General features: G+C 50.4%; 1 protein-coding gene across 3 annotated transcripts in view; it reads right to left on the reverse strand.

Moving 5' to 3' along the window:
• Positions 1-26,865, reverse strand: part of MLLT6 (MLLT6, PHD finger containing) — a 101,118-nt gene extending 74,253 nt beyond the window's left edge. For 2 of the 3 annotated variants that reach the window (XM_075911432.1, XM_075911430.1), the window contains exons 1-4: positions 26,234-26,864; positions 20,576-20,655; positions 8,315-8,369; positions 2,088-2,197 (exon numbers count right to left, since the gene is read on the reverse strand). In XM_075911432.1, the coding sequence (XP_075767547.1) occupies positions 2,088-2,197; positions 8,315-8,369; positions 20,576-20,655; positions 26,234-26,342 (354 nt within the window). In that variant the 5' untranslated portion in view covers positions 26,343-26,864. Of the gene's footprint in view, positions 1-2,087; positions 2,198-8,314; positions 8,370-20,575; positions 20,656-26,233 lie in introns of all 3 variants that reach the window. The other variant, XM_075911431.1, reaches the window with a different exon arrangement.
• Positions 26,866-27,164: the final 299 nt, after the last annotated feature.

A 27,164-nucleotide genomic window follows, 5' to 3' on the forward strand; every position in this document is an offset into this window, starting at 1 on the left:
GGCGAGGAGTACTGTGGTCGATGGGAGGGGGTGCCCTCAGCATTCGATTTAGCGGGTCTTTACTAGACCTCCTAAATCGAACCCCGGAAAGTTGATCACCGGAGCATCAGTCCTTGGGTAAGCGGTCACATACGTCACAGGGTGGCTGGTCCCTACCAAAGGAGTCAAGGCCCAGACTATCTAGGAAGGGGCTTCTTTAAGGAGAGAGAGCCCAGCACAGCCCTCCCCTTCCCCATCAGTAACTAATTGGCTAGGCAGCTGGTTGGCAGCTAACGAACGAACAAGCCCCTAGCACCTGAGAAAAGGCTGCCGACTCAGCGGCCAGAGGGTGCTCCTAGAGCAGGGGTGGGCAATAATTTTTGGGCAGGGGCCACTTCAAAAATTGGGCTGGGCCGGAAGGGGCGAGCCTAATCTGGAAGGGGCGGGGCCAGTATGCTTCTGGGCTTCCCCGCCCCCAGACCATAATTGATCTGGGGGGTGGAGCCCCTTTGCCCCCGCTTCCCACTTAAAGTTACCAGGTAGACCCCCCCCAAAATACCGGACACACTTGATTGTGGGCGGGCGGGGGAGGGACCAGCCGGGAGGGGGCCGGGCTGGCTGGGAGGAAGGGGGGCGGGAGGCAGGACTGGCAGGGGGATGGGTTCGGGGGCCTCGGGGCTGGCCGGGAAGAAGGGGGGGTGGGAAGCAGAGCGGGGGGGATATGGGGCTGGGGGAGCTGGACAGGAGGTGGGGGAGCTGGAGGCAGGGGGGCGGGAAGCAGAGCTGGCGGGGGGGATGCAGCCACTGGCCGCAGACGGAGTCCAACAGGCTGCACCCCCGGCATACACTCCTTCTAGTTGCTAGTAGAAGTCGGGCAGGGGCGGGGGGAGTGGCTGGGAGCTGCTCCCCCCGTCGGGCTTCTGCACACAACCAGAATCTCCCAGCTGGGAAGTGGGGCCGCGATTGGTGCTGGGAGCCTCTGGTCGTTTGCAGAAGCCGGCGGGGGGAGCGGCTGGGAATCCCGGCCACTGCCCCCGCCCCGCCCGGCTTTTGCACGCGACCACCGGGCTCCCAGCGCCAATCGCAGCCCTGCCTCCCAGTCACTCCCCCGCCCCCGCCAGGCTTCCGTCCAGTGCCCAGCCGGAAATTCAGAAAATACCGACACTGCACATTGCACACGTCTGGTATTTTCTGAATTTTTCTACCGGACAGAGAGTGCAAATACCGGACTGTCTGGTAGAAAACCGGACACCTGGCAACGCTATTCCCACTAGGCACCCATGTCCCTGGCAGGGTGGGAAGAGGCTTCACATAATGCCCCGCCCCCAGGCCCTGATTGGCCAGGGGGCAGGGGAAGCACACGAAGCCTCCTCTCCCCCACCCCTACCCTGCAAGGAGCACCCAGCACTTCAAAGCGCCGCGTGCTTTTCCCAGGGTGGAAGGAAGCTTTGTGCACTCCCCCACCCCTGAGCCGTCATTGGCCTGGGGACGGGGGAGCGGCAGATCAACCCGCTTGGTGAGCCGGATTCGGCCTGTGGAGGCCTAGAGAAAAGAGGTTCCCCCGCAGAGAAGCAGCTGGAGATAGGAGGAGGTAGAGGTCTCCCTGGCTGGGCGCACACAAGCGCAGGCAGAGCCTGGAGGACTCCTGAATTCAGGAGGAGACCAGTGCGAATTAGCTCCCAGAAGAAGGGCGGGGCTGAGGGGCTCAGCAGTTTGCACTCTGCGCAAGAGTTAACAGATCATCCTCGGAGGGCAGGCGAAGGTGGGGAGGGGGGGGGGGCAGTGGGCGGGAATCTTGGTCAAAGTCCCCACGTCTACAAGCAAATCCCTGCATGAGGCCGAGCGGGAGAGAGAGCCGAAGGCCGGCCGGGCCACACAGTGCTTCATTTGTAACAGAAAAGGGGCTGGGAGCCTGGCACAAATTAAGCACCGGGGTCATGCCAGGCCACAAAGAGCTATGCTCCAAGCGTGGGAGGTGGGGGGGCTGCTGTCACATGACCCTGTCCATAAACGCCTCGCGTTCCATTTCAGAACAAATTCGGTTGTTTAATCTCCCCGCTGCCCCCTGAATTTCCCTCCTCACGTCCGGCCCGCAGCTCTCCCCTCACCTTGCTGAAACGGTCGTGTGGGACGTACTGCAGGACTATCGGCTCCATGGTCAGCACGTTGGCGAACTGCACCTCGGGGATGTACAGTGCACAGACGACGTGGGCCCAGCCTGAGGGGGGCAAAGGGGAGAGAGAACGTCACACGGGGCGCCCAGGCGAGGCCAGAGGCCTGGGGAGGGAGCTCAGATCCTGCCATGGTGATCAGAGCCGCCTTGGCCATACGACGGTTCGGGGCGGCCACCCCAAATCCTGCGCTTTGGGGGGCCCTGCGGCGGCCACCTCAACCGTCCTATGGGCAGGTTCCGGGGGGGCCTGGAGGATTACCTGGGCGGGGAAGGGGGTTCGGGCCACCCCAGGCACTCTGCTTCCTGCCGCCATGGAGAAGCGAGGTGCAGACAGCTGGAAGTAGGTGCAGAGCTAGAGCGGAGCAGGCGCTGCCGCTGTGCGTGGGGAGGGGCGACCCCTGCTGCCGCCCCTCACCAGCCTGCCCCCATAATTCCCCTGCTTGCATTGCTCGGGGGAGAGGGCTTCAGCCAGGGGGCGGGCAATCTTGGTGGAAGGGGTATGGTGGGGGCAAAGCAGGAGTCTGGCTTGGTGAGAAGGGATTGGGCAGGGGCAGGGTGGGGGCAGGGCCTGCGAAGAGGGGGCCCTGTACCCAGGGCACTTGGAGGTGTTGACTCAGGCCCTGAGCCCCCCCAGGCTATGTCTAGACTGCAAGCCTCTTTCGAAAGAGAGCGTCTAGACTGCACACGGAACTTTCGAAAAAGCAAGCCGCTTTTTCGAAAGAAAGCAGCAAGAGAGTCTGGATGCTCTCTTTCTAAAAAGCCCTGTTTGCTTTCAAGAACGCCTTTTTTCGAAAGAGCACTTTCAAAAAAAGGCGTTCTTCCTCGTGGAATTAGGTTTACCGCCGTCGAAAGAAAAGCCGCATTCTTTCGATTTAATTTCGAAAGAACGTGGCTGCAGTCTAGACGCAGGTGACGTTTTTTCGAAAAAACCCCTGAGTCTGGACACAGCCCTAGGGATGACCCTGGTCATGATTAGTGGGTGAAAGAAAGAAAGAAAGAAAGAAAGAAAGAAAGAAAGAAAGAAAGAAAGAAAGAAAGAAAGAAAGAAAGAGGGAGGGAGGGAGGGAGAAAGGAAGGAAGGAAGGAAAGAAGGAAGGAAGGGAGGGAGGGAGGGAGAGAGGAAGGAAGGAAGCGCAAGAATTGGAAGGTCCCTCAAGAGGCTCTCTTGTCTGTCCCCACACGCTGACGTAGACCTCGACCATCTCTAGCAAGGGGCAGCCCAGCCTGTCCTTAAACACCTCCGGGGTGGGATTCCTCTGCCGCACTCGGGGGCCAAGTGCTTCACTCTCCCTAGACGGTTTGCCCGCATATCGGCGCAAATGAAGCGGATTCCTTCTTGTCCCGCCCGCAGTGAACATGAAGAGCGACGGATCGCCGCCCTCTGCAGACAGCCAGATGGCGAGAGCGCGCCTTCGCGGTTCATGTAAGGGGCAGCGATTCCTCGAAGACAGCGGGTTTACAACGTCCACTCCTCCTCGCAGACGACCCACCGAGAGCTAAAGCCCAGAATGTTACAGAGGAGCCAGAACTGGAAGGGCCGCTTGCTATAAGATGGTGTGGGGCTAAGCTCGGAGGGAGGGATAGCTCAGTGGATTGAGCATTGGCCTCCTAAAGCCAGTCTTATGAGCTCAGTCCTTGAGAGGGCCACCTAGGGCAAATCTGTCAGGGAGGGTGCTTGGTCTTGCTGTGAGGGCAGGGGACTGGACTCAATGACCTCTCAAGGTCCCTTCCAGCTCTAGGAGACTGTATATCTCCATATTATTAAGTCCCTCTCCATTTCAGCAGCCTTCCCACCCCGTGGCTTCGTTGTTAAGTTCTGATTCCCTGTGAAATCAGAAGCAGAAGCAAAATCTCCATCGGAGGCCTAATCGATGCAGAGCAGAGCGGAAGAATTGCTTCTTGTGTCTTGCTCACAACCCTCCTGTTCGTGCAGCCCAGAATCACGTTTGTTTTTTCTGCAGCAGCATCAATTTCTGCATTTAGCGTGTGGTCCACAAGGACCCCTAGATCCCTTTCTGCAGTGCTCCTTCCTAGCAGAGTTGTTGACTTAAGTTGCCTAGTTGACTCAACTTGAGACTTGACTCGGGTTCATTGTTTGTGACTTGAGACTCGACTTGAGACTTGCTAATTTTATTAAATCGACTTGGTGAAAAAATGGTCCAAAAATGCCGATATTGATGGCTTATACAAAAGTGACTTGACAGTTTTAAAATTAAGACTTGAGAATCGACTTGGAACTTGACTCGAAAGTGACTTTAGGGACTCGAGACTCGACTTGAGATGTGAACTGTAGTGACTTGAGACTCGACTTGGACTTGACAATGACAACTTGAAGACAACACTGCTTCCTAGACAGTCGGATTGCTCCTCCCTAAGTTGTCCTCGTTGAATTTCCTTCTGTTTACCTCAGGCCATTTCTCCGCTTTGTCCCGATCAGTTTGAATTATGACCCTGCCCTCCAAAGCACTTGCAGCCCCTCCCAGCTCGGTATCATCCGCAGACTTAATAAGCATTTTCTCTATGCTATTATCTAAATCGTTGTGGAAGTTATTGAACAGAATCGGTCCCCAAACGGACCCCGCGTTATGCCCTTCCAGCATGACTGTGAACCATTGATAACTCCTCTCTGGGAATGGTTATCCAGCCAGTTACCACGCTGGGAGGAATTTTGGTAGCACATCGCTCGGTCTAGCCCATGTAGAAGGGACCAGACTCCGTAGTTACAGAAGCATCTTCTAGCCCTGTTAGCAGGGGACTGTCGTGCTCTCCAGTGACAGGGTGGTACACTCCTAGTGCTGTCTGCACAGGCCAAACCACATCGTAACACTGGTGGAGGATGACTGTCATGTTATTACACTACAATCGCCCAGCGTGATGCTTTGCCGTTTGCAGCCGGGGCGTAGCCACAGGTGGTCCCAAGTGAGCCATGGCCCAGCCACATTACAGCCAGGCCTGCCCCTGTCAGGATGTGTCTTGCTGTGACCCACACTCTGGGGCAAGGAGCGGGAGGTTGGGGCTTGCCCCACTTTGACCCACGCTCCGAGCCAGGGAGCAGGGCTTGGGGCTTGCCCTGCTGCACCCTGGCACTCTAGGATGGAGAGCGGAGGCTGGGGAGCAGGGTGAGGGGGCCCCAACCCTCCTGTCCCACTCCCCCCCATTCTTGCCCACCCAGCCAAAGTCAGGGCCCACGCAAGTGGGCCCATCCCTGTCTTGCAGTTGTTCCCTTAGCCATGTGGCGAGGCAGCTGTCGTGTAACTGGCTCTAGCTGGTGGTCCCAGCGCCTTTAAGGTCCCTTCTCCGCAGCTCCAGAGAATGCAGGAGTTCCTGCCCTGAACGGGGAAGACATCAAAGAAAAGCTCTCCCGGCTTGCTCTGACTCTTCCAGGCTTTGGTGCGACCCAGGAGCAGGCACCCCAGCACTGCCGGAAAATAATCAGCTTTGCTGACACCACCGTCACTCGGCAGAGCCGATGACATGGGCGGCTGCAAGCGGCGGGCCTGGAGACCACGCTCCACCGTGCTTCAAGGCAGCAGAGGTTGGGGTGTAGGGCAGCTCCCGTTGCTTCCTTTCCTGTCCCATTCTGAGGCCTGTGAAGAACTGGCTGACCTGTAGGGTGTCCCATCCTATCTGGCCTGCTCTGCATCCAGGGACGCAGACATCGCTCAACCAGCCTGCTCTGGACCAGCTGCCTCAGGGCTATTATCACCCTCCTCATGTTTTGGACAAGCCAGCTCTGGGACAGACACTGACCACTCGGCCAGGTGCCTGCATGGGAAGACTAGGCAGCTTTTTCCCCTCTCTTCCCACCATCAGCCCTGCCCACTCCCTTGTCTGTCTCAGCCCTGCATATCTCATGGCCACTGCAACCCAGAAAACGGAGCAATTAATTTCTTTGGGGGCCTCTGCTAGCACCAGTTCAGAGGCCAGCCAGCAGGGGGTGCCATGTTCCAGAGGAACACTCAAGTCCCCTCTGCCTACTCCTTCCAGACTGGAGAACTTTCGTGTCTCTCTTGCGGATTAGCACCACGCTTTGCTTTCCAGCCAGCAGGGGCCGCTCATCCAAAATGAGAACATTTCACCTTAAAAACGACTCACGTCTTTCTGGTCTACCTGCCCGGCTCAGATATCGTCTAGGTCATTAGTAGGCTTTGGCAAACATGGCTTTTTATATTTTATAACTTCAGTGACTAATATCTATTTTTATTTTTGAGCAGTTATTTTCTATTGTTGTCCACTTAAATTTTCATAGGCGTGGGACATGGGGGGGGGGGGGGTCAGACAATAATCATTTAACGACAGTAAGCATTGAGATTCACAAACTGAAAGCTTAATTATTAACACAAAAATCGTCAACATCTCATCAAAATATACCAAGCAAATATCCCCAAATGAAAGTCTAAGAAGTTCTCAAGGAGCACTGTTCTCATTTTGCCGTTTCAATTACCAATGGAAATATTTGTCATGGTGTATGGTGAAATTGAGATTTACCGATAAAAATCTAAACCTTCCACATCTGTTCATTAGTAACTGCTGCCATCTGAGGTCTCTTCAGTTGTCTCCGTGCAATGAGTCGCAGGATCTCAGTCCAGTTCCCAGTGAACAAGAGCAAATGGATCTAGAGGCCATAACGGACCACAAGCGAAACAGGAGTCAACAGTATGACACTGTTGCAAAAAAACCAAACATCATTCTGGGCTGTATTTGTAGGAGTGCTGTGAGCAAGACAAGAGAAGTGATACTTCCGCTTTACGCTGCACTGGTTAGGCCTCAATCGGAGTATTGTGTCCAGTTCTGGATAACAAATTTCAGGAAAGATGTGTACAAATTGGAGAAGGTCCAGAGAAGAGCAACAAAAATCATTCAAGTTCTAGAAAACATGAACTATGAGGGAAAATTGAAAGGATTGGGTTTATTTATTCTGGAAAGGAGAAGACTCAGGGTATGTCTACACTACCCTCCTAGTTCGAACTAGGAGGGTAATGTAGGCATACCGCACTTGCAAATGAAGCCTGGGATTTGAATTTCCTGGGCTTCATTTGCATAAGCGGGGAGCCGCCATTTTTAAAACCCCGCTGGTTTGAACCCCGTGCAGCGCGGCTACACGGGCCTCGAACTAGGTAGTTCGGAATAGGCCTCGAGGTGTACCAGTAGTTCGGAATAGGAATCCTAGTCCGAACTACCTAGTTCGAGCCCCGTGTAGCCGCGCTGCACGGGGTTCGAACCAGCGGGGTTTTAAAAATGGCGGCTCCCCGCTTATGCAAATGAAGCCCGGGAAATTCAAATCCCGGGCTTCATTTGCAAGTGCGGTATGCATACATTACCCCGCTAGTTCGAACTAGCGGGGTAGTGTAGACATACCCCTAGAGAGGTTGTAGATGATTTTTAAGAGCAGGTTAGAGAAACACATGCCAGGGATAGTCTAGAATGGTGCTTGGTCCTGCCATGAGTGTAGGTGACTGGTCCCTTCCAGTTTTATAATTCTATGCTGAACCATCATCACAACTGCCACTAGCGATGACAATAGTAACAACTAGCTCGTTTTCCCAAAGCAGAAGCATTTCTCCTATTTTATAGAAGGGGAAAAACTAAGTTACCAGAAGGTGACGTGATTTATCCAAGGTCACCCAGCAACCCAGTGACAAAACTAGGAACAGAACCTCTTCCTTATCCACTAGGCCATGCTGCCTTCCTGCTAACAGGCTCCTTTGCTGGAAGTCTTACCAGAGAGAACAAGGATTGAATAGCTCTCTCAGAAAATCAACTCCCTTGCACAATTAAACTTTGTAACTCGCTGCGACAGCATAAGATTGAAGCAAATAGTTTAGTAAGTTATGTATTTATAGGAACAATAGCAGCATCTGCAGTGACATTAGTTCAGGTGAAAATTACAATGGCCACCCCCATTCTTCAGGGTATAAAATAGAATACCAGCTGTGGGTCAGGAAGGAATTTTGCCAGAGAATAATGTTGCATTTTTCGGTACATATGTGTATGGCAGGGGAGACGTTACTTCTTCCTCTGGCGCATTCGGCATTGTCCACTGGAAGACAACCTAAACTGCATCCAGCACCTGTTAATTTGCATCTGGAATAGCTGCTGTCATGACCCCAGCAGACAATGCCATGAGAAAGCAAGCTGGCTGCTCTATGCAGGGGCATTTACCTCCATTGTCGGTCCGTTTCAGGGCTCCGTCTTTGTGGGGACACAACTCGCATCTCTTGAAATCAAGCAGAAACAATGAGGTTAGTATGATTGGAAGGAGTCTGCTTCTTTCCCTCTAAGCTCTTCTGCTTCCTTCCCCCAATCTGAAGAAGAGCTCCATGTAGCTCAGATGTTTGTACCTTCCACCACCAGAAGAGGGTGCAATAAAATTTTACTTCACCTACCTTATCACTCTAATACCAGAGTGTTGCATTTACACCAGAGGGAACTAATGAGTGATTAAAAATCCAGCTCCTCAACTGGTGCAAATTATTGTAGTGGCTCTCAACCATTCTAGATGATTGTACCCCTTTCAGGAGTCCAATTTGTCTTGTGTACCCCCACATTTCACCTCACTTAAAAACTACTTGCTTACAAAATCAGACATAAAAATACCAAAAGTGTCTCAGCCCACTAGTGCTGACAATGGCCGCCTTTCTCAATTGTACCATATAATTGCCAGATGGTTGAAATAAAAATACGGAACACCCGCCTGCCCCCCACCCAAAAAAAAAAACACCGGGAAAAATTCTGTTGAAGGAAAAAAAAGGTGGGGAGACCAAAGTTGTTGAGCAAAAAAAAAAAAAAAAAGGACTCCAAGACTTATTAACCAATAAAATAAAATAAAACAAAACAGTATTAAAACAGCATGTCCCCTTTAAGAGTGAGTCCAGGGATAGGAACAGGAGAGGGGTTGAGCACTAAGACCCAGGGGAGTCATTGCTTCCCCTTGGTCTTTTTGCTGGCAGCCATTTTGCGCCAGCAACCTTGCGGAAACAGGTAAGCATGGAGGCTGGGGTGGGGAGGCTGGGAACCAGGGGGAGGGGAGGGCAGGCGCTGATTCACACCAGGGTCACTTTGGCTCATTGTGGTAATTCAGGGTATGTCTACACTGCAGAGGTTTTTTTCGGAAAAAAGGTCATTTTTTCAAAAAAAAATCACTTATGTCCACACTGCAATTGTGTTCTTTCTAAAAACAATTGAAAGATCAGAGGTTTTTTTCTGACACTGGTAACCCTCATTCTACCAGGAAGAAGCCTTTTTCCGAAAGAGCTCTTTCAGAAAAAGGCATGTGTGGACGGGGAAGAGGGAGTTCTTTCGAAAAAAGGGGAAAGAGGAAAAAGCACAGGTGCCCTGGTGGCCACTCTGCCCATAGTAATCACAGCTTAAATGCAAGATAGCGTCCATTCGGTGTGGACGCTATCTTTCGAAAAAGCAGATCGCTTTTTCCATGCGCTTTTGTTGTGTAGACGCTCTCTTTCAGAAGAAGTTGTTTTGGAAGATCTTTTCTGGAAAAGTTTCTTCCAAAAGAAGCCTGCAGTCTAGACATAGCCCCAGTTATACAATCATAAAATACTAGGACTGGAAGGGACCTTGAGAGGTCATTGAGTCCAGTCCCCTCCTTCATGGCAGGACCAAATACTGTCTAGACCATCCCTGATAGACATTTATCTAATCTACTCATAAATATCTGCAGAGATGGGGATTCCACAACCTCCCTGGGCGATTTATTCCAGTGTTTGACTCCCCTGACAGTTAGGAACTTTTTCAGTTGGTAGATGGAAGCTACCTTAGGCGATAGTGTCTTTCATTTCTAGGTCGCTGGTTCAGCCTTGGTCAGCAGTGAGCAAGGAGCAGATTTTTAAAGGTATTTAGGGCATTGCTGTGGTGGAATTCTAGCTTCTATGTGCCTCAATCTCTTTTGAAAAAGAAATTTAGTCTCTTAAAACAGTTAGGCCTCACAATGTGGAATGCATCCGTGCCTGAAAGCTTTTAAAGATCTGGGCTCAAGAGTTATGAAAGTCCATGTGAAATGAGTTTGGAGGGTTTCAGCTCAAAGATGAGCAAAGTACCTGCAGGAAACAATGAATTAAAAAAAAAATCCTGCACCTTTTTCTCTCCATGGATTATGAGGGACGAGGCAACAATGTTGATACCTGTAATGGTTTCATGGGAAGATATTTCACATAATATGGTGGTCATCGGCAGCTACTGCTTTGAGTATCAGATCCATCTCTGGCTAGAAGGCCAATATGCTTCTCTGCAGCTTTTCTGGGATACCAGAGGAATCCCGGAAAAACTCTGCCGTGTCCAAGGAATGTGTCTGCTTTTCCGAAAAAAAATTCGGAAAAGCAGACGCATTTTTCAGCATCCCTGTAAACCTCGTTCTATGAGGAAGAAGGGATGTTCTGAAAAAGGGTTTTTTTCCCCAACATTTGGCCCCGTGTAGATGGGTCAAATGTCAGAAAAGCCTCTTCCAAAAGAGAAGCGAAAAAAGATATGCAAATCGCGATTTGCAATTTGTGTACCTTTTTCTGACTTTACATTGTAGTGTAGACATAGCCTTTCTTTCTTTCTTTCTTTCTTTCTTTCTTTCTTTCTTTCTTTCTTTCTTTCTTTCTTTCTTTCTTTCTTTCTTTCTTTCTTTCTTTCTTTCTTTCTTTCGAAATTTCAGGCCTTTGTGGTTGTGGAGAAAAAACAGACACCAGGATTCCCGAAGCAGCAGGCAACCAAAAAGAAGCCAAACACATTTGAACATCCTCTCCAGATTTTTCAGCCAACCGTGTGATTCCGGGGAGGCCTGGCTTGTTGTTTCTGGATGCTTGGGGCTGGCCGTGGCGTGCAGGCCCAGGCCTGTGGCTTCGTCCTGGCTGCAGGACGGGGACTCGCTGGGATGCAGAGGCCGGAAAGCTGAAGAGAGACCTGCCTCAGCTCTGCTTCTGAACAAGGGCTGGAGCGCCTCGCTCTCCTTTTGCCACCTTCCCTCAGACAGCCACTGGGGAGGCCTCACTGGGGGCAGGCAGCCCCGGAGGATGGGAGAGGGGCAGGAGGGGGCAGGGGCAGGCAGCCCCGGAGGATGGGAGATCCACTGAGGAAGTGGCCCCAGAAGTGAGCAGTGCGGGGGAGGAGGGAAAGGGGAGGGAAAAGGCCATGGTGGAGGGGGAGGGGATCAGTTGCAGCCCCGGACTCCCTCCACAGCACCACCCTGCCTCCCACCGGACAGTGGGTCTTTCCCCAGCCGCTTTCCTTCTCCACCTGTCACTGGCTGCAAGAGGGGAAGCCCCACTCACAGGGAGGCTGCTGGAGCCAAAAAAGGCCTGAAGGTGAGGGGGGGCGAGTGCTGCCCAAATCCAGCGGTGGGGGGGGCGAGTGCTGCCTAAATCCAGCAACGCAGGCAGCCAGGCGGGAACAGCCCGAGACTGGCTCAGTAACGCACCTGGCTGGGCTAATGGATGTGAAGACTCGTTGCATGACAGAACACGCTCCGCCCTGGACATAGGTGGTGAGTTCCCAGTATTAATTCTTTCCTCACTGAAAGGATGTATCACTGGCCATCTGTATGTGACTCTTCGAACCTCCAATCGGTCTTTTGCCTGCTCCCTGCTTGGACAACTCACAGGGCCAGCCTGACTATATAGGTGGTCCTTAGGGCGCCAGGCTAGGGTTGCCAGATGGTTTAAAAAAAAAATACTGGGCAAAAATGTGATAAAAATTTGTTGAGCAAAAACAAAAAACACTGGGGGAAATTTGTCGAGAAAAAAAAAACCAAAAAAAACAAGTGCCAGGGAGTAACCAGGGAGTCCTTGCGGGAGGAAGGCGAAGGGTCCGAGGTTGGGCCGAAATGCGGTCGTGGCCCCTTTAATTGCTGTATGTCCCAAGCAAGCTTCTGTCGGATATTTTCTCAATTGGTTTACTGGACACTAAGTCAAAATACTGAACTGTCCAGTTCAATACCGGACACCTGGCAACCCTAGCTACTAGGGGCGCCAAATGAAACGGAAGTGAATATTTTTCTCTGTTTAAAAATATATGAGTATGTTTTCCCTCATAAACGAACATATCAAATATGGTACTCGTGTGTCGTTGCCATGTCAGAAGCTGAGCTCTATTATTTATTCCCCATTGTGAAGCATGGCTGGGCACGCCCATACGTTAAAATGTGTCGCATTTCACGAGGCATACTGGAGCAGTCGAAAAAGGCTTCCCTTGTCGACCGCGGTGTGTCCAGACTGCACCGCTGTGCTGCCAAACAGCTGATGGGCACAGCGCGGCGGCCATTTTGAGGTAAATGAAGTGGCAATTATTTAAATTGCTACTTCATTTTCCTAGGTCTAGTGACGGAGCCATGTAGTCTAGACCAGTGGTCCCCAACCTTTTCAGGTTGTCGGGCGCCAGGGGGCGTGGCCGTTCGCCCGCCGGGCGCCAGGGGGCGGGGACACGTGCGCGCCCGGGGGCGGGGCCCCCACCCTCAAGCGCCGCGCGCCCGGGGCCCCCCCCCCGCCGAGCGCCGCGCGCCCGGGGCCGGCGCTCCCCCCCGCCAAGTACGCCCCCCCCGCAAGCGCCCATGCGCCATGTGCTTAGGGCCAGGCCAGCCCCGAGCACCTGGCGGGCGCATTCAAATGCCGTGTTGGGGACCGTGTTGGGGACCACGGGTCTAGACATACCCTCAGTGTGGCTTGCAGCTTAGTGAAGCCAAGTCAGCAAGATGCCACAGCAGTTCTGTTGCGTTACGAGCTGTGATCCTGAAGCCGCTGTGCCCATGAAAAATCTGTACCATGTTAGACTTGAAACCTCTGGTCAGAGGCGTTAACAAGACTGTGAATGGAGCATCACATGCACTTGCAAGAGTAAGATTGTGTTGTCACTGTCGTCTCTTACAGTTAAAGTAACAACAAAGCCCTGATTTCCAAACACCTAACTGCTCATGTGAACAAATGCCACTTCACATTCTAGACTTCTCAGTTTTCTCTATATTGAATGTGGGGAGGGAGGCGCCAAAGTCATAGTTTGCCCAGGGCGCCAAAAACCCTTGGGCCAGTGCTGAAGACTCACAATGAGCTTTCATGATGGCTGTGTCCATACAATACTGGTGTGGATTCTAAGGCAAACCGTGGTGGATTTACTACTGGGCCAGTTGTTCCCTGACACCCAGTCCAAACTTAGAAGGGCATAATGGGGAGCCCAAGGTATCCGGGGAGCTGTAGTTCCTTGGCCAACTCCCTGGCTAGAGAACTTTCCCTGGAGTAGGGAAAGGACTACATTTCCCAGTGTTCCCTTGGCTGCTCCCAACAGGAAAGGGCGGGGGAGAGAGGGAGAAAGCTGTGAGCCATGCACAACAGCAGCTTGCTGTGAATGGAGGGCAGGCTGCTAGAAGGAGCTGCTGCTATGAATGGGGAATGTGTGCACACAGGGAGTAGGTGGCTTTGGCCCAGATCTCGCCTTCCCCAGACTGGACTAGGGGTGCTAGTGACGTTGGTTTGCTGCCCCCAAGAAAGGAATTGAATGGACTGAGTGAGCAATGCACCTCTGTCTGAAGTCTAGCAAGGGAAGTGGGTGGACCCCTACCAGGAGATGGAAGGCAGTACTAGAGGGCCTGAGCAGCTTTAGGTACTAATACCAGGCATGCAGGAGAATTTCACTCTGTTTCCACAGCCACGGAAGCAGAAATGGGATTTTCCTTTCCAGATTTATCTAAGCTCAGACAGGGGCCCTAGCACCTGTTTCCAGATTGGAACAGGAGCGCTCCAGGTTAATTTGGGCTGCTGTTGTACCTATTTCTCCAGAATCAAATACTGATCCACACTAATCTGTTGTAGAAAAAGTAGGATAAAATTGAGCTGGCATCGTCACAGTGCTAACTGGGACTGGAGTTTCGATTTTCAACCGCCATTACCAGGCTTTGTGGGGTTTTTAGAGGGGGTTTTTTTCTTTTAAAAAGAAGACAGTAACAATGCACTGGTGATTTCCGCACAGAGTGGAACAAAAAACTAACAAAAGCACCTCAACTTTGCCTCATTATGTGGGACAGTCATACACTATGGATCCTCCAATCACACAAACTGAAAATTGTTCCACTTTCCTGGGGTAGGGATTTGTCCAAAAGGATAAGATAGTTGCGTACTGTGGAACTTTATTGAGCTGAGACCTGGACCACATACAGTGACTGATGAAATAGGGTGGCCTGGGAGACATGGGTATAGCATGTCTGGGTATGGAAGGAGATAAATGTGATCACTATGAAATTTCTGCTCACTGCAGACACTGGTAAACCCAGGTGAGTGTACATGTCAATGAGAAAAACCTCGGGGCTGAGGAAACTGTGTATAGCAGTTCATACAACCTTGCAGAAGTGTGTGATCAAAATGAAAAATGCCTCTGAGAATCACTATAACACCGCCATACCAGGCCGACACTCGGTAGTGGCTGAGAATAGATTTGGCACCAGGCCCACAAAATGTTAATCGGGCCATGATGGCAAACAGGAATTCCCAGGAGTGTGTCTGATGCTAGCAAACCTGCCTTCCAACTTCACTCTGATGTTTTCAAAAAGAAATTGCAGGAGACAAATGACTTGTTTTTCCTCCCACAAACAAATGAAATGCAAACAAATTGCATTTTCTATTGTTGATGTTTTATTTAAAAATTTTGGGGTTTGGGATGAAAAGCCCAACTCTCCAAATTTTTCAAGAAAAACCTGACCTTTCTTGTTGTTGTTGCAAAAATGTCCATTTTGTCATCTTCTGTCAAAAAAAGGTTTCAGTGGAAAATTTCCGACCAGCTGTAAAAACAATGAGGAGTCCTGTGGCACCTCAAAGGCTAACAAATGTATTTAGGCACAAGCTCTCGTGGGCGGGAGCATGTGTAACCCACACACCTGCTGGGTGTGGTGTATGTTCGACATAGTGACACTTAGCCCACATACAGAGAGAAAGAAAGAGTGCACGCTGCTTTAACTGAAAGCTCTTAGCTCAAGCAGTAGCGGCTCATGCACTTAGCTCCAGAGGTCCCAGGTGTGGTTCCACCTGTCTGCATTACACATCCATCTGACAAAGTGAGCTCCAGCCCACAAAAGCTTATGCTCAAACACATTTGTTAGGCCAGGCCTATGCTAGGCTCAGCTTAAGGTACACAAATCCAGCTATGTAGAATACACAGCTGGAGTCGGCTTGGTGGTATCCCTACAGCAGGAGGCTGATGGGAATAAACACTCCCGTTAGCTTCCCTTACTCCCTGGAAAAGCAGGGGTGCTCTTGGAGTTTGATTTAGCGAGTCTTAAGTAGACTCGCTAAATCAAACTCCAGAAGGTTGATCACAGCAATGGCATTTTGTTCAGTATAGACAAGGCCTTAGACTTTAAGGTGCCCCATGGCTTCTTGTTTTTGCTGAAACAGCTACACTTCTGAAACTTGCCCAGCTATGGATTGCAGGGTCATCCATGCGAATTGGGGCGGGGGGTAGTGGAATGGACACTAATGGATGCAGGACCCATGTTTGGGTTTGCTGTATGTCACAATCTCTAGCGAGTCCACTCCCCAGTGGGACGGTGTCCCGCCTCAGACAAATCACCATCCCATGAAGCAACAATTGCTCCCTTACTGGCCTTCTCAGCCCAACCCACTGTAGTCCAAAGGGCCGTGGAGAGCTACTCCTCTCTGCCCCTAGGCTCGAGTTCTCTTCCACGCGGGGGTGTTAGCCGCCGTGCGGATGTGCTGGTGGGACATGCACAGTGTGCTGCGCGGAGGATGAGTCTGGAAATCACGCTGCACCCATGCGAGCTGGGCGTCCGACCCTCCCACTCTGATGTGATAAGGTTCCACCCCCCCCCCACCCGGCCTGGGGGGAAATGACTGCAGAAGATGCACAGGATTGGAGAGCCACACTCTCACACTGTAATATGGGCGATGGGTAGAAGAAGCAGGGGAAGGCATTGCCTTCCCAAATGCCAACCTGGCCCTGCCCACAGTCCACCCCCAGCCCCTGTCCCCCTTCATTGTGTCACTCCAGTCTCCATGCCACCAGCCCTCCTGGGGTTGGGAGGGCTGGGGCCAGGTGCCACCTGTGCACCGAGGCTGGGGGGGGGGGGGCACCCGCCACGTGCCCTCCAGGGGTGCACCCTCCCCTTGCTCCGAGGAAGGCAGGGATCACACATCACCTGCGCTCCCTCTCCCCACTGCTGGGGCTGGGACGGTGAGCTGCCTGACATCACCCATGTTCCTGCTGGGGCTGCCCACCACCTGTTAGGGTGGGGTGGCCTGTCCCTACAGGGGGGGCCGTGCTTGGCTCCCACAGAGTCGTGGGTGGCAGAGGCACTGCCCTGTAACCATCTTGTACCTATCTCAGGCTGTGCCTAGACTACAAAGTTCTTCTGCAAAAAGATACACAAATTGTGAACCTCAATTTGCGTATCTTTATCTGCTCCTTTTTTCGGAAGAGGCTTTTCCGACATTTAGCCTGTCTACACTGGGCCCAATGTTGGGAAAAAAACCTTTTTCGGAACATCCCTTCTTCCTCGTAAAAAAAAAAAATGTTCAGAAGAGCAGACACGTTCCTTGGACACAGCAGAGTTTTTCCGGGATACCTCTGGTATTCCGGAAAAACTCTGCAGTCTAGATGTACGCTCAGAGGGGTAGCTGTGTGAGTCTGTAACTTTAAAAACAACTTAAAATACGGTGCTGCAGGGGTATTGGTTGTTTTTTAAAGTTTTTTTCAGTTACAGACTCACACGGCTACCCCTCTGACACTTTTAAAAACAAGTAGTCCTGTAGCACCTTAGCCCTGGTCTGCACTAGAGAGTTATTTTGAAAAAAACCTCCCCTTATTTCGAAATAACAAGCGGAGCATCCACACTACCAAACCTGTTATTTCAACATAAGGGGTTGGTTATTAAGAAATAATAACTCCTGCTTTCCCCAAGGAATATCGCTAATTTTGAAATAGTTATTTTGAAATAGCGGTGGTGTGGACGCTCCGCTGCTGCTATTTCGAAATAACTACTCCCCAGAGTCATTCAAAGTAGTTATCCCCCAGTGCTTCCTCGGGTTCTAAGTCGAGGTAGCGCGTTCAAATTAAGGGAGCCTGCCTCAGACTAATTTCGAGGCTTCCCTGTAGTGTGGACATGGTATTTTGAAACCGCTGTTGCAGGAGTTATTATTTCAAAATAAGTTATTTCGAAATAATTTCCTAGTGTAGACATGCTCTCAGGGACTAATATATATATAGTATCATGAACTTTTGTGTGCAAAACTCACATGTTGTATCTGTGTTTGCATAGCTACGATTACAGAACTCTGGTCTCTGATCTCTCCTGCCACTCACGTATTAATAAACACAGTGTACCTAGCTTGAGAAATTGTTTGGGTGCTTCGGATCTCCTGGCCTAAGCTGTATCTGCCCTCTAGATAACCGGGAGACTCGAGTCTCATGGATTGTCAGACTGGCCCCTTCCACCAGTGCTACACAGTATTAAAAATAATAAGAAACACGGGGGGGGGAAATGGCAGAGCCCATCAGGAACTTACGCCCTCTTGGCCCGAAGAATGAAAGACAGTGACTATTCGTTTGGTATATGAATAGTCATGGCCGCACACATACGGCTGCTGACTGAGCTAGGATCCCATGATCCACATGGAAACCCCAGCAAACCCAGAGAGAACAGAGTTAACTGCAGCCCTATAGTAAGAAATTTGCATTTGAAAAGGCCTCTACACTCTCCCCTCCAACCTTCAGATCAAAGTGCCTCTCCCACCCTGCGATTAGCAAAGCTCTGATCATAACAAGAGAGGTTAACAGAACCCCACAAGACTTTTATTAGCCCTGCTTCTTAAGGATAGCTAAAGCTGCCCTCCGGGCGATTGCAGCTTACTGGGTTTCCCAGACAATTTGATTACAAAGTGGAATCGGCTTTCAGTTGCTTACTGTAAGCACACTAATGTTCACAGCATCCTTTAGGGACCTGTGAATTTGAGGAAGGGTTCTGAGCAAGGATTAAGGGTCCTTAGGTCCTTACGTACAACCAACATGATCTAATCTCGTCTCCTGGGCTCTCCTTCCAGCTCTGTGAAAGGACCAGAGCCTAAATACTAGAGCAGGGGGACCTAGGAGGTTCAGACTCCCAGATTTTCATTTTAGTTTAGAGAAGGGAGTGTAACCTAATGGTTAGAGAGTCTCATATGGTGAGAGCTATGTAAGTGCAAAACCTTCTTAGAGACTGGCTGTTATTTCTCAGTGGCATTCGCTCAGAGCCAGTCACTGCAGGATGTGCCCGACGGATCCTACTGCTGGAATACCAAGGACACCTTGCACTTCTACAGCACCATTTTGCAACCACTACCCAGTGGCAGATAATGTTCCTCTTCAGGAGGAGGAAACTAGGGCAGAGCAAAGCTGTCAGACAATGGCAGAGCCAGGAACCAAATCTATGTCTTCTACTATGCAATCCACTGTGTGATGGCGTACAAGCAGCACTCTCTGTAAGCTGTGCACTTGTGCGGCCACTAAGGGGAGATTCAAATGCCACCCAGATGATTAGCAGAGTGCCTACAGCTAGATTTTTTTTCCTACTGGTAGTGCACTCCACACATGCCATGGTGCACATACAAATTTATTCTGCACATGGATGGAAAAAAAAGACAGGGAACATTATATACAAAGCCACATAGTAAACAGGTGTCAGAGCTTGGCCTACATCTCACAACCGAGAGCTGCGCCCCTGACCATCAGATGCCTGACTTCCTACATCAAAGGACTGGACTCTTGCTAGTTATTTACCCATCTGTGTATCTGTTGCTAGGACTGTGGTGTCTCCCGTGGAAGGTAAGAGATTTAGCTAGGCAGTCACGCCCAGCTCTTCTTAGGAAGTAAGATTATCGCTATCCAGAACTGCATGTCACAAACATGAATGGCATGACGGAAGCCCACCGTGCACTGTCCAACAGATTTCACTGATGGGGAGTTAAAAGAGGAACCACCTGCAGGGTCCTTGTTCTTCTGCTACCTTGAAGACAGACTAAGGGGCATATTCTCCCACTGAAACATTGCAGCCCTCGCAAGGCACACAGGTGAGGGGCCCCCCGAGGAGGACTTGCATGTGCATGCATATTCTCTCAGCTTAGACACCGTTTTCATTCTAACAAACACAGCACAATGCCTTTCCCTCTGCACCAGTGAGGGGGAGGAGGGGCGTGAAATCCAGATTACCATTCCTGTCCTGACCCTCTGTTAAGAAACTGTTTGCATGAGATAAAGCCACCTTCAGGCATATTCCATACCCTTTACCATAGCGTAGATAAAAGCAGCATTTCTCAAAGGGTTAGAGAAGGGGTGTTTCTGCGGGCGAGGGGGTCTACGCAGCACCGTCAACTTGAAATAAGATTTGCAATTTGCGCTATGCAAATTGTGTATCTTATTTCGATTTTATTTTGACATAGGTTATTTTGAAATTCAGCACATCTAAGGGTGCCAAATTTCGAAATAACACGCTATTTCGAGACATCCCTTAACCCTCATGGAATGAGGGTTACAGGGATGCCGAAAAAGCATGCTTGTTATTTCAAAAAATATTTCAAAATAATGGACGGCTTGTTAAGACACGGGATAGCTATTTCGGAATACCTCTGGTATCCTGAAATAGCTGCACAGTGTAGACATACTGGGAGTCAGGTCTGGTTTGCAGCCCTAGCTCTAACAGAGCTGGATCTACTGATAGTATTGACTCCAGGAAACCTGGGTTCTATTCCTGACTCTTCCACATACTTAAATTAATGGAGATTGCCTATCTCCTAGAACTGGAAGGGACCTTGAAAGGTCATTGAGTCCAGTCCCCTGCCTTCACAGCAGAACCAAGTACTATCCCTGACAAATTGTTGCCCCAAATTGCTAAATGGCCTCTGCAAGGATTGAACTCATAATCCTGGGTTTAGCAGGCCAATGCTCAAACTACTGAGCTATCCCTCCCCCAAAATATTTGCCAGCTCACTTTGCTTCTGTGTGCCCATCTGTAAAACAGCTATAATTGTGTTGTCAGGACCCCTACAATTCCTGGATGATACTGGAGTCCCTACAGTGCCAGGTACCGTACTGATACTGAGCCACGGTTTGTCCACATTAGTTTAACTAAAGCTGTTGCATAGAATAATGCCAGTAAACCAGTGCACGAGGCTGGGTAGGCACTCCTAAATTGATTTAAACCTGGCTTATCTTGATTCAGGCCTTGTCTACACAGGTGGGATTGATTTAAATCAGACAAGAAACTGCAAAGGGAGTTAGGCACTCAAATCCTATTCAGCTTGAGTAGGAGGAAGAGCATTTGAATGACTTGGCTAAGGTTATCTGCAGAGCTGGGATGAGAACCCACATTTCTTGAGTTCCAGTCCCTACTCCAGTGGAGTACAGGGGAACCAGCATAATCTACTCCGCGTAAGGACAGGTGTGACTCGTACTCACCACCCTGGCGGCTCGCTCTTGGGATTCACATTTTCGGCAGAACCAGGGTCCGGTGGGCACCTGGACAATTCCATAGCAAGCTGGGAGGGGGAAACAGAAGATTAATTCGACTTTTTCATGGTTCGTTTAAATCATTCGGATTGATACAAAAACAAAAAAGAGGGGAGCCTCTCCAGTGCTGTAGGCAGCCAGACTTAAATCACAAGAGCAAAAATTAAAATGAAACAGCAGCTTATCCACCCGACTCTTCCAGCAGACAACACAATACACCCACCTCTCTTCCCCACCCCCGCAAATCTGTGATAGAACATCCTCTGGGCCTGGTCAGACCGGCAGACCCTAGCGCATTGGGAAAAGAGGGCCGGGCTGAAGGCCCAAACGGACCATTAGATCATCTAGTTGTAGTCTGGCCTGCAGCATAACAGGCAACAGTGTTTCACTCAGAAACACAAGCACAAGGCAGCAAACACAAATAGAAGCCAGGATCGTCTGGCTCTCAGTCCTAAGGCCTTGCCACAGGCCCATACCAGCTGTCTCGTACACACTTATCTCTAGCTTGCAGGGCAGCACTATAAAGGCAGGGAATGTTGTCCTTAGATCCATCACTGGGGCCGGATCTGCAGCCAAGCTCAGCACTTCAATAAGTGACGGCCAACTTTTCCACTGTGCTCAGCACCCAGCAGCTCCCGCTGGGACTAGACTTTCAGAAGAGGTCAGCAGCAGCCAAACCCTTCCAAAAGAAATCAGGCCTCAAGGAGAGCTGAGCTCCTTGGAAAATCTGGCCTAAAAGGAGTGCACAATCCCCAGCCAATTTCAAATCCACCAGGTGCCACTTGATTTAGACTTTAAATAATTAAAAAGACTCCTATCCGTGGCTCTAGGTGCCCTTACCATTATTGACAGTACAGTAAAATTGCCGCAGCCTTAAAGCAAACATTTTGCCAGGAACTTTGCCACATGGCTACAGCCTCTCCTTTTCACCTCTGCATCACTGTAAGACACATTCCCTTAGCCCATGCCGAAAACCCTGTCAAACCGATGACCTTGTCAGCATGCCAGGAAGGTCACCAAATCTGGGCTATTTTGGACCCATGTGGAGAAAAAAGTGCCACTTGAAAGTAACAGCCTCCAGCTCTCATTCAGAAAAATCTTCCACACAGTTCACATTTGACCCTACTCTTACTGAAGTCTTCCCCAGTCTTCGCTCTCCCAGCATCTTTGATCGTCTCCAGCTTGGGGATGTAATGGTTAACCAGCTAACCGGTAAGGATAATCCTTATAGGTGATGTTTATGGGAAACTGGTTAACTAGCGGCTCAGCCGGGGTGGATCTGCCCCCCACCGGTGGCATCCCAGTTAAGCAGTTAAACACTTTTAACTGGTTAACTGATTAAACAGGATTTTACTCCAGTTTCCTCTGTATCAAGGGAAGCTCTTTCCTTTATAACCAACCTGTTTCTCTTCTGCCATAGGACAACGCAACATCCTGGCCCTTACAATCCTTTCAGAGGACTGGCGGTCTCTTGAGGTCACCTTACCTCCTTCAGCAGCAAACTCTCTCTCTGATCAAGGGTTGTCCTGGCTGGATTTTAAGAGAGTGTTGCTGACTCTGGAAGGAGGCAGGTAGTTTTAAAGCAACGGAAGCAAAGCAAAGACAGGGAGAGGGGTCATTCATGCGTCAGCTAAGGTTGAGGGACCCGTCAGCAAAGAACAAATTTCAGCCTTCTTACACAATCTTCAAAGCTGAGCTGACAGTTGGAATGGAGTCCCCATCATGTGAGACATTGAAACTAGGTTGGACAAAGCATCTGAAAATATAACGCTGGAAGCCCTCTTGTGAGACGTTCCCTGGAGACAGACACAGGATAGGACCATCGTAAGTTTTCTCTGCTACTCTAATGCCTGAGATTTTATGTGAGCCGGGGGAAAAAAGCGGGCAGTGCAGTTAAACTTAAGGCTGGCTCACTCCCGGCTGAGCCAAGACAGACACATAAGAAAATGGAAACTATATAAAAGCAGTGACAAAGAAGTGTCTTGGGTCCATCTTTAGCAATAGGCATACGCCCAGAGGCACATGTGCTCAGCTGAAAACATTATTAGTTTCCCTGCCTGTTGCTTGGAGGAAAAGGGAAGAAGAAAGAAAACATACACCAACCATGAACCAGCATTGAAAATCCTCTTAATTTGCATTTTTATGAGACTTTTGTTGAAAAAAAATGCAATTTTGAATAACAGAAAAAAGGAATTTTTTAATGAAAATGTTCACAAAAAATGCATTCCATTTTTTCACCAGCTCTTATGTGAAGCTTTAGAGTAAGCTCATTTTTGGCTCTATTTTTATTCAGGCAGTCCAAAGCTAAACATGCTTTGCCTTTGCAGGTGAAGAAAAAGCACAGAGTTGAATCAACAAAGCAACTTTTATTCTGAAGAGAAATGTAAAGTCTGCCAAAATCATATCCCAATGCTGTGAACACAGGTAGTATAAGAAGGAAGGGTGGCAACATTTCTGGATATCAAAGAGGATGTCCCACAAAATTATTATAACCTGAAGAAGGCAAATCTTCCAAATCTAAATATCTAGACTATATGATACGTTATACACCACTTTATGACTCAGACTTTGATCAACTAAAAAGTGTTTTAGTAGCCCTCTCTAAACAACATTCTATGCCTGCTCTGCTATCCCTGCAGCAAGTAGTAAACATGTACTATCCCAATATAATTGCCCTGGATTGTAAACAAAGACACCTCAGAATCATAAAGCACTCGTAAAAGGGGAAACTGATTCCTAGTTACCTAAATAAAAGCATATGCATTAATTTTCAGGTTTGGGGAGCACAAACACCAATGCTCCTTTCCCCTCCCATTCTGAATACAAAATATCTTCAAGTTTCCGGTATTACAAAAATGGGACGTAGAAGAGTCACACCAAGGACATTAAAGCAACACACCAGTGTCAGTACAGAGGGACCAGCTACATGCCAACAGACCATTAGACGCATCCTGGAATAAACTGTTTTATGACAGGAGGCTCAGCATCTGTTTGTGAGCAGAGTTCCCCTGCAAACTCCGCTTCCTCTGTGCAACTCCTCTTTGCTTGCCTGATTACAAGGGACCTCTTATGATAGGTGTCGTCATGACATATAAGCCACAGAAGAATGCCCAACCTCCCAACCACTGCAACCCATATAAGAAAGTCTAGAGAGAAAGAAATATTGGGCAAGAAGAGAGATATTGGCTGATGTATGATAATGGTGTATTAGATTATGGATATTGGCTGATGTATGATAAACACAGAGAAACAGAGAAACCAAGTGAGTGAAGCAGTATCTTTTATCGGACCAACTCCTAGAGCCCTATGTGGATATGAAATTGGTGCCTGCATCTGCAAAAATGATTCATGGAGATCCACATCTACATCCGCGGATGCAGATACCCGCGGATATAAAGTGGATATTCTCAATGTGCAGGTTTCAAGATGAAAAATTTATACCCGTAGCTGTAAAAATAAGCTGTGGCTATCCACATCCGTGGTGTGGATACCTGCGGATATAAAGCAGATATCTGCGGATTTGCAAGATTCTACCAACTTCTGTTGGTGAGAGAGACAAGAATTAGGGCTTACATGGTGCTTTTCAGTGCTGGGAAAGGTACCCACAGTGTCACAGCTAAATATAAGGTGGAAGAGATAAAGCATTAACATGTGACGGAGGAGAGCAGTCAAGGTGAAGTGAGCAGTCGTCACCTCTGATGCTTTGGCTCAAAGAAGGGCTATTGTTGTTATGAATCATAAAGTCACATCTTTCCTCCGTCCATTATTTTTAGGGTCCACCAGAGTTATGAATTTAAGTTTCCAGGCTTGGCTGTTGAGAAAGTGCTAGGCAGATTTCCTTGGAAGATAAGAACTAAATGTTCAGGTACAGAGTGATCGGTTTGGGAGAACTGGTTGCCCATGGGTGACAGGCTGTTTCTGTCTTTTTTTCATCTTACTGTGTGAGTTCATGGCAGAGTGCCGTGATTGTCTGCTTTCACCCAGCTAGTTGTTATGGGGGCTGTACAGGGTTAGAGAGAGAGAGAGAGAGAGAGAGAAAGAGTATGGGGATGGATGGATAGACAGACGGATGGGATGTATGGGGATGGACAGACAGACAGAGGGGGGTGTATGGAGATAGATAGATAGATAGATAGATAGATAGATAGATAGATAGATAGATAGATAGATAGATAGATAGATAGATAGATAGATAGATAGATAGATAGATAGATAGATAGATAGATAGATAGATAGATAGATAGGAGTGTATGGGGACAGACAGATAGAGGGGGTGTATGGAGGTAGACAGACAGACAGAGGGGGTGTATAGGGATAGACAGACAGACAGACAGACAGATAGATAGATAGATACAGGGGGGTGTATGGGGACGGACAGACAGACAGATGGATAGATAGATAGGAGTGTATGGGAACAGACAGACAGACAGACAGAGGGGGTGTATAGGGATAGGCAGACAGACAGATGTATGGGGATAGATAGATAGATAGATAGATAGATAGATAGATAGATAGATAGATAGATAGATAGATAGATAGATACAGGGGGGTGTATGGGGACGGACAGACAGACAGATGGATAGATAGATAGATAGGAGTGTATGGGAACAGACAGACGGACAGACAGAGGGGGTGTATAGGGATAGGCAGACAGATGTATGGGGATAGATAGATAGATAGATAGATAGATAGATAGATAGATAGATAGACAGACAGACAGACAGAGGGGGGTGTATGGGGGCAGACAGACAGATCCTTCTGGGGTTGGGAGGAGGGGTTGTAAGTAGGGCTGCCTCCCGCGCAGGACCCGGCCTGTGAGCAAGTCCGGTGCTGCCCCTGGAAGGGTTAATTCCACCCGGAGGTGCATTAATAAGCCACCATGTGCAGCAGAGCAAACACTTGCCCGGCGAGGTGTTTTCACTCCCTCGCAATCCTCCCCCACGTTAATAATTCGCTAGCGCCGCCCCGGTCCCTTCCCCGCCTGTCACCTGCAAGCCCCCCCCGCCACCCCCCACCGGGGGTCTGCACAGCCCATCACACCCCCCCCCCTCCGCGCACTTTCCCTAAGCGCCCCGGCCGCTAATAATAAACACACCGCCCTCCGGAAGGAAGCCGGGAACCGCTGCCCGCCCCAGAGGTCACTGCTCGCCGATAAGGACTCCCGGAGTTTCCCCTAGTCCCGGTCCCCATGACTAAAAACCCCCGGGCCGCCCCCCCGCTGTGCGCGGCTGCCCACCCCCGCCTGCAACCCGCCCCCACCACCCCGCGGGGCGAGCCCCCCGCCCCCCCAACTGAGCGACACCCCCCAAAAAAAACATAATTGCACCCCTTCCGCCGCACCCCACTAGGCACAGCCCGCGGGCCCCACGGGGCTGTGCGCGCCACCTGGGCACGGTGCCCTGCCTTGGAGCGGGGCCATCCACCGTACCGTTATTGGAACAATAGGGGTAAACAAAGCGCCCCCCCCCATGCACCCTTTTTTTTCCCCTCTCCCCACCATTCCCCCCCGCCCGGGCTTCCCAGGGCCGGTGTGAGCCGGGAGGGGGGCTTGCAATCTGGGTTTCCCCTTCTCCCCCGCCTGCGCCCCGGGGGTCCGCCCTGCCTTACCTTGGTGCACAGCCACGCTGCAGCCGTGCCCATCGCAGTACACCAGCGGGTTCTCTGCCCAGCCTCTCTCGTCAGAGCAAACACAGCACCCTCCCACCATCTCCTTCATCCTTCCATGAGGACTCGCCTCCCCCCGCCCCGCCGCCGGCGCGCTCCTGCTCCTGCTCCTCCTCCGCTCCGCGCAGCTCCGGCTGCCTCTCGGGCCACGCCGCCTTCACACCGCCTCCCCCGGCGGCGGCAGGGGGCCGCGAACCCCCGTGCGAAGCCACATTGTCCGGCCAGGGGGCTGTCCGCGCAGCAGGCGCTGCCTAAGGGCTCAGGGGGCCCATTCCCATCCACACACTCATGCACACGCACGCACACACACACACAAGCGCTCCGGTCTACACAGCAATCATGGCTACGTAGCTTAGCAAGCGCTGTAAAGTCTTAGGTTCAGGGACGGCAGCATGGCTGGGTAGGGAGCTTTTTGCCTTTTTTCTTTTCTTTTCTTGCCTCCCCCTTCGCCCCCCTGCCTCCCGGTCGCTTCTTTCCCCTTGCAAACGGAGCAGGAATCTCCGGGCGCCGCGCCGTGTGCGCGCAAAGCCCACCCCAGCCCGGTTTGGATCTCTGCGGAGCGATCAACTAGAACCATTCCCCCAATCCTATGAGCGGTGCCATTCCGCCTTGACAAATAAGGGCACCGCCAGCGCCACCGTCTGGTGCGACCTGGCTCTTCAAAACAGCGAGGGGTATTCATTTAACCCCTGGAGCACCTGTTAATCAGAAAACCATAGAATACTAGGACTGGAAGGGACCTCGAGAAGTCATGGAGTCCAGTCCCCTGCCCTCATGGCAGGACCCAGTACTGTCTAGAGCATCCCTGATAGACATTTATCTAACCTACCCTTAAATATCTCCAGAGATGGGGATTCCACAACCTCCCTGGGCA

The sequence above is a fragment of the Pelodiscus sinensis genome, chromosome 29, assembly GCF_049634645.1.
Source record: "Pelodiscus sinensis isolate JC-2024 chromosome 29, ASM4963464v1, whole genome shotgun sequence".
In the NCBI taxonomy this organism is placed as follows: domain Eukaryota; kingdom Metazoa; phylum Chordata; order Testudines; family Trionychidae; genus Pelodiscus; species Pelodiscus sinensis.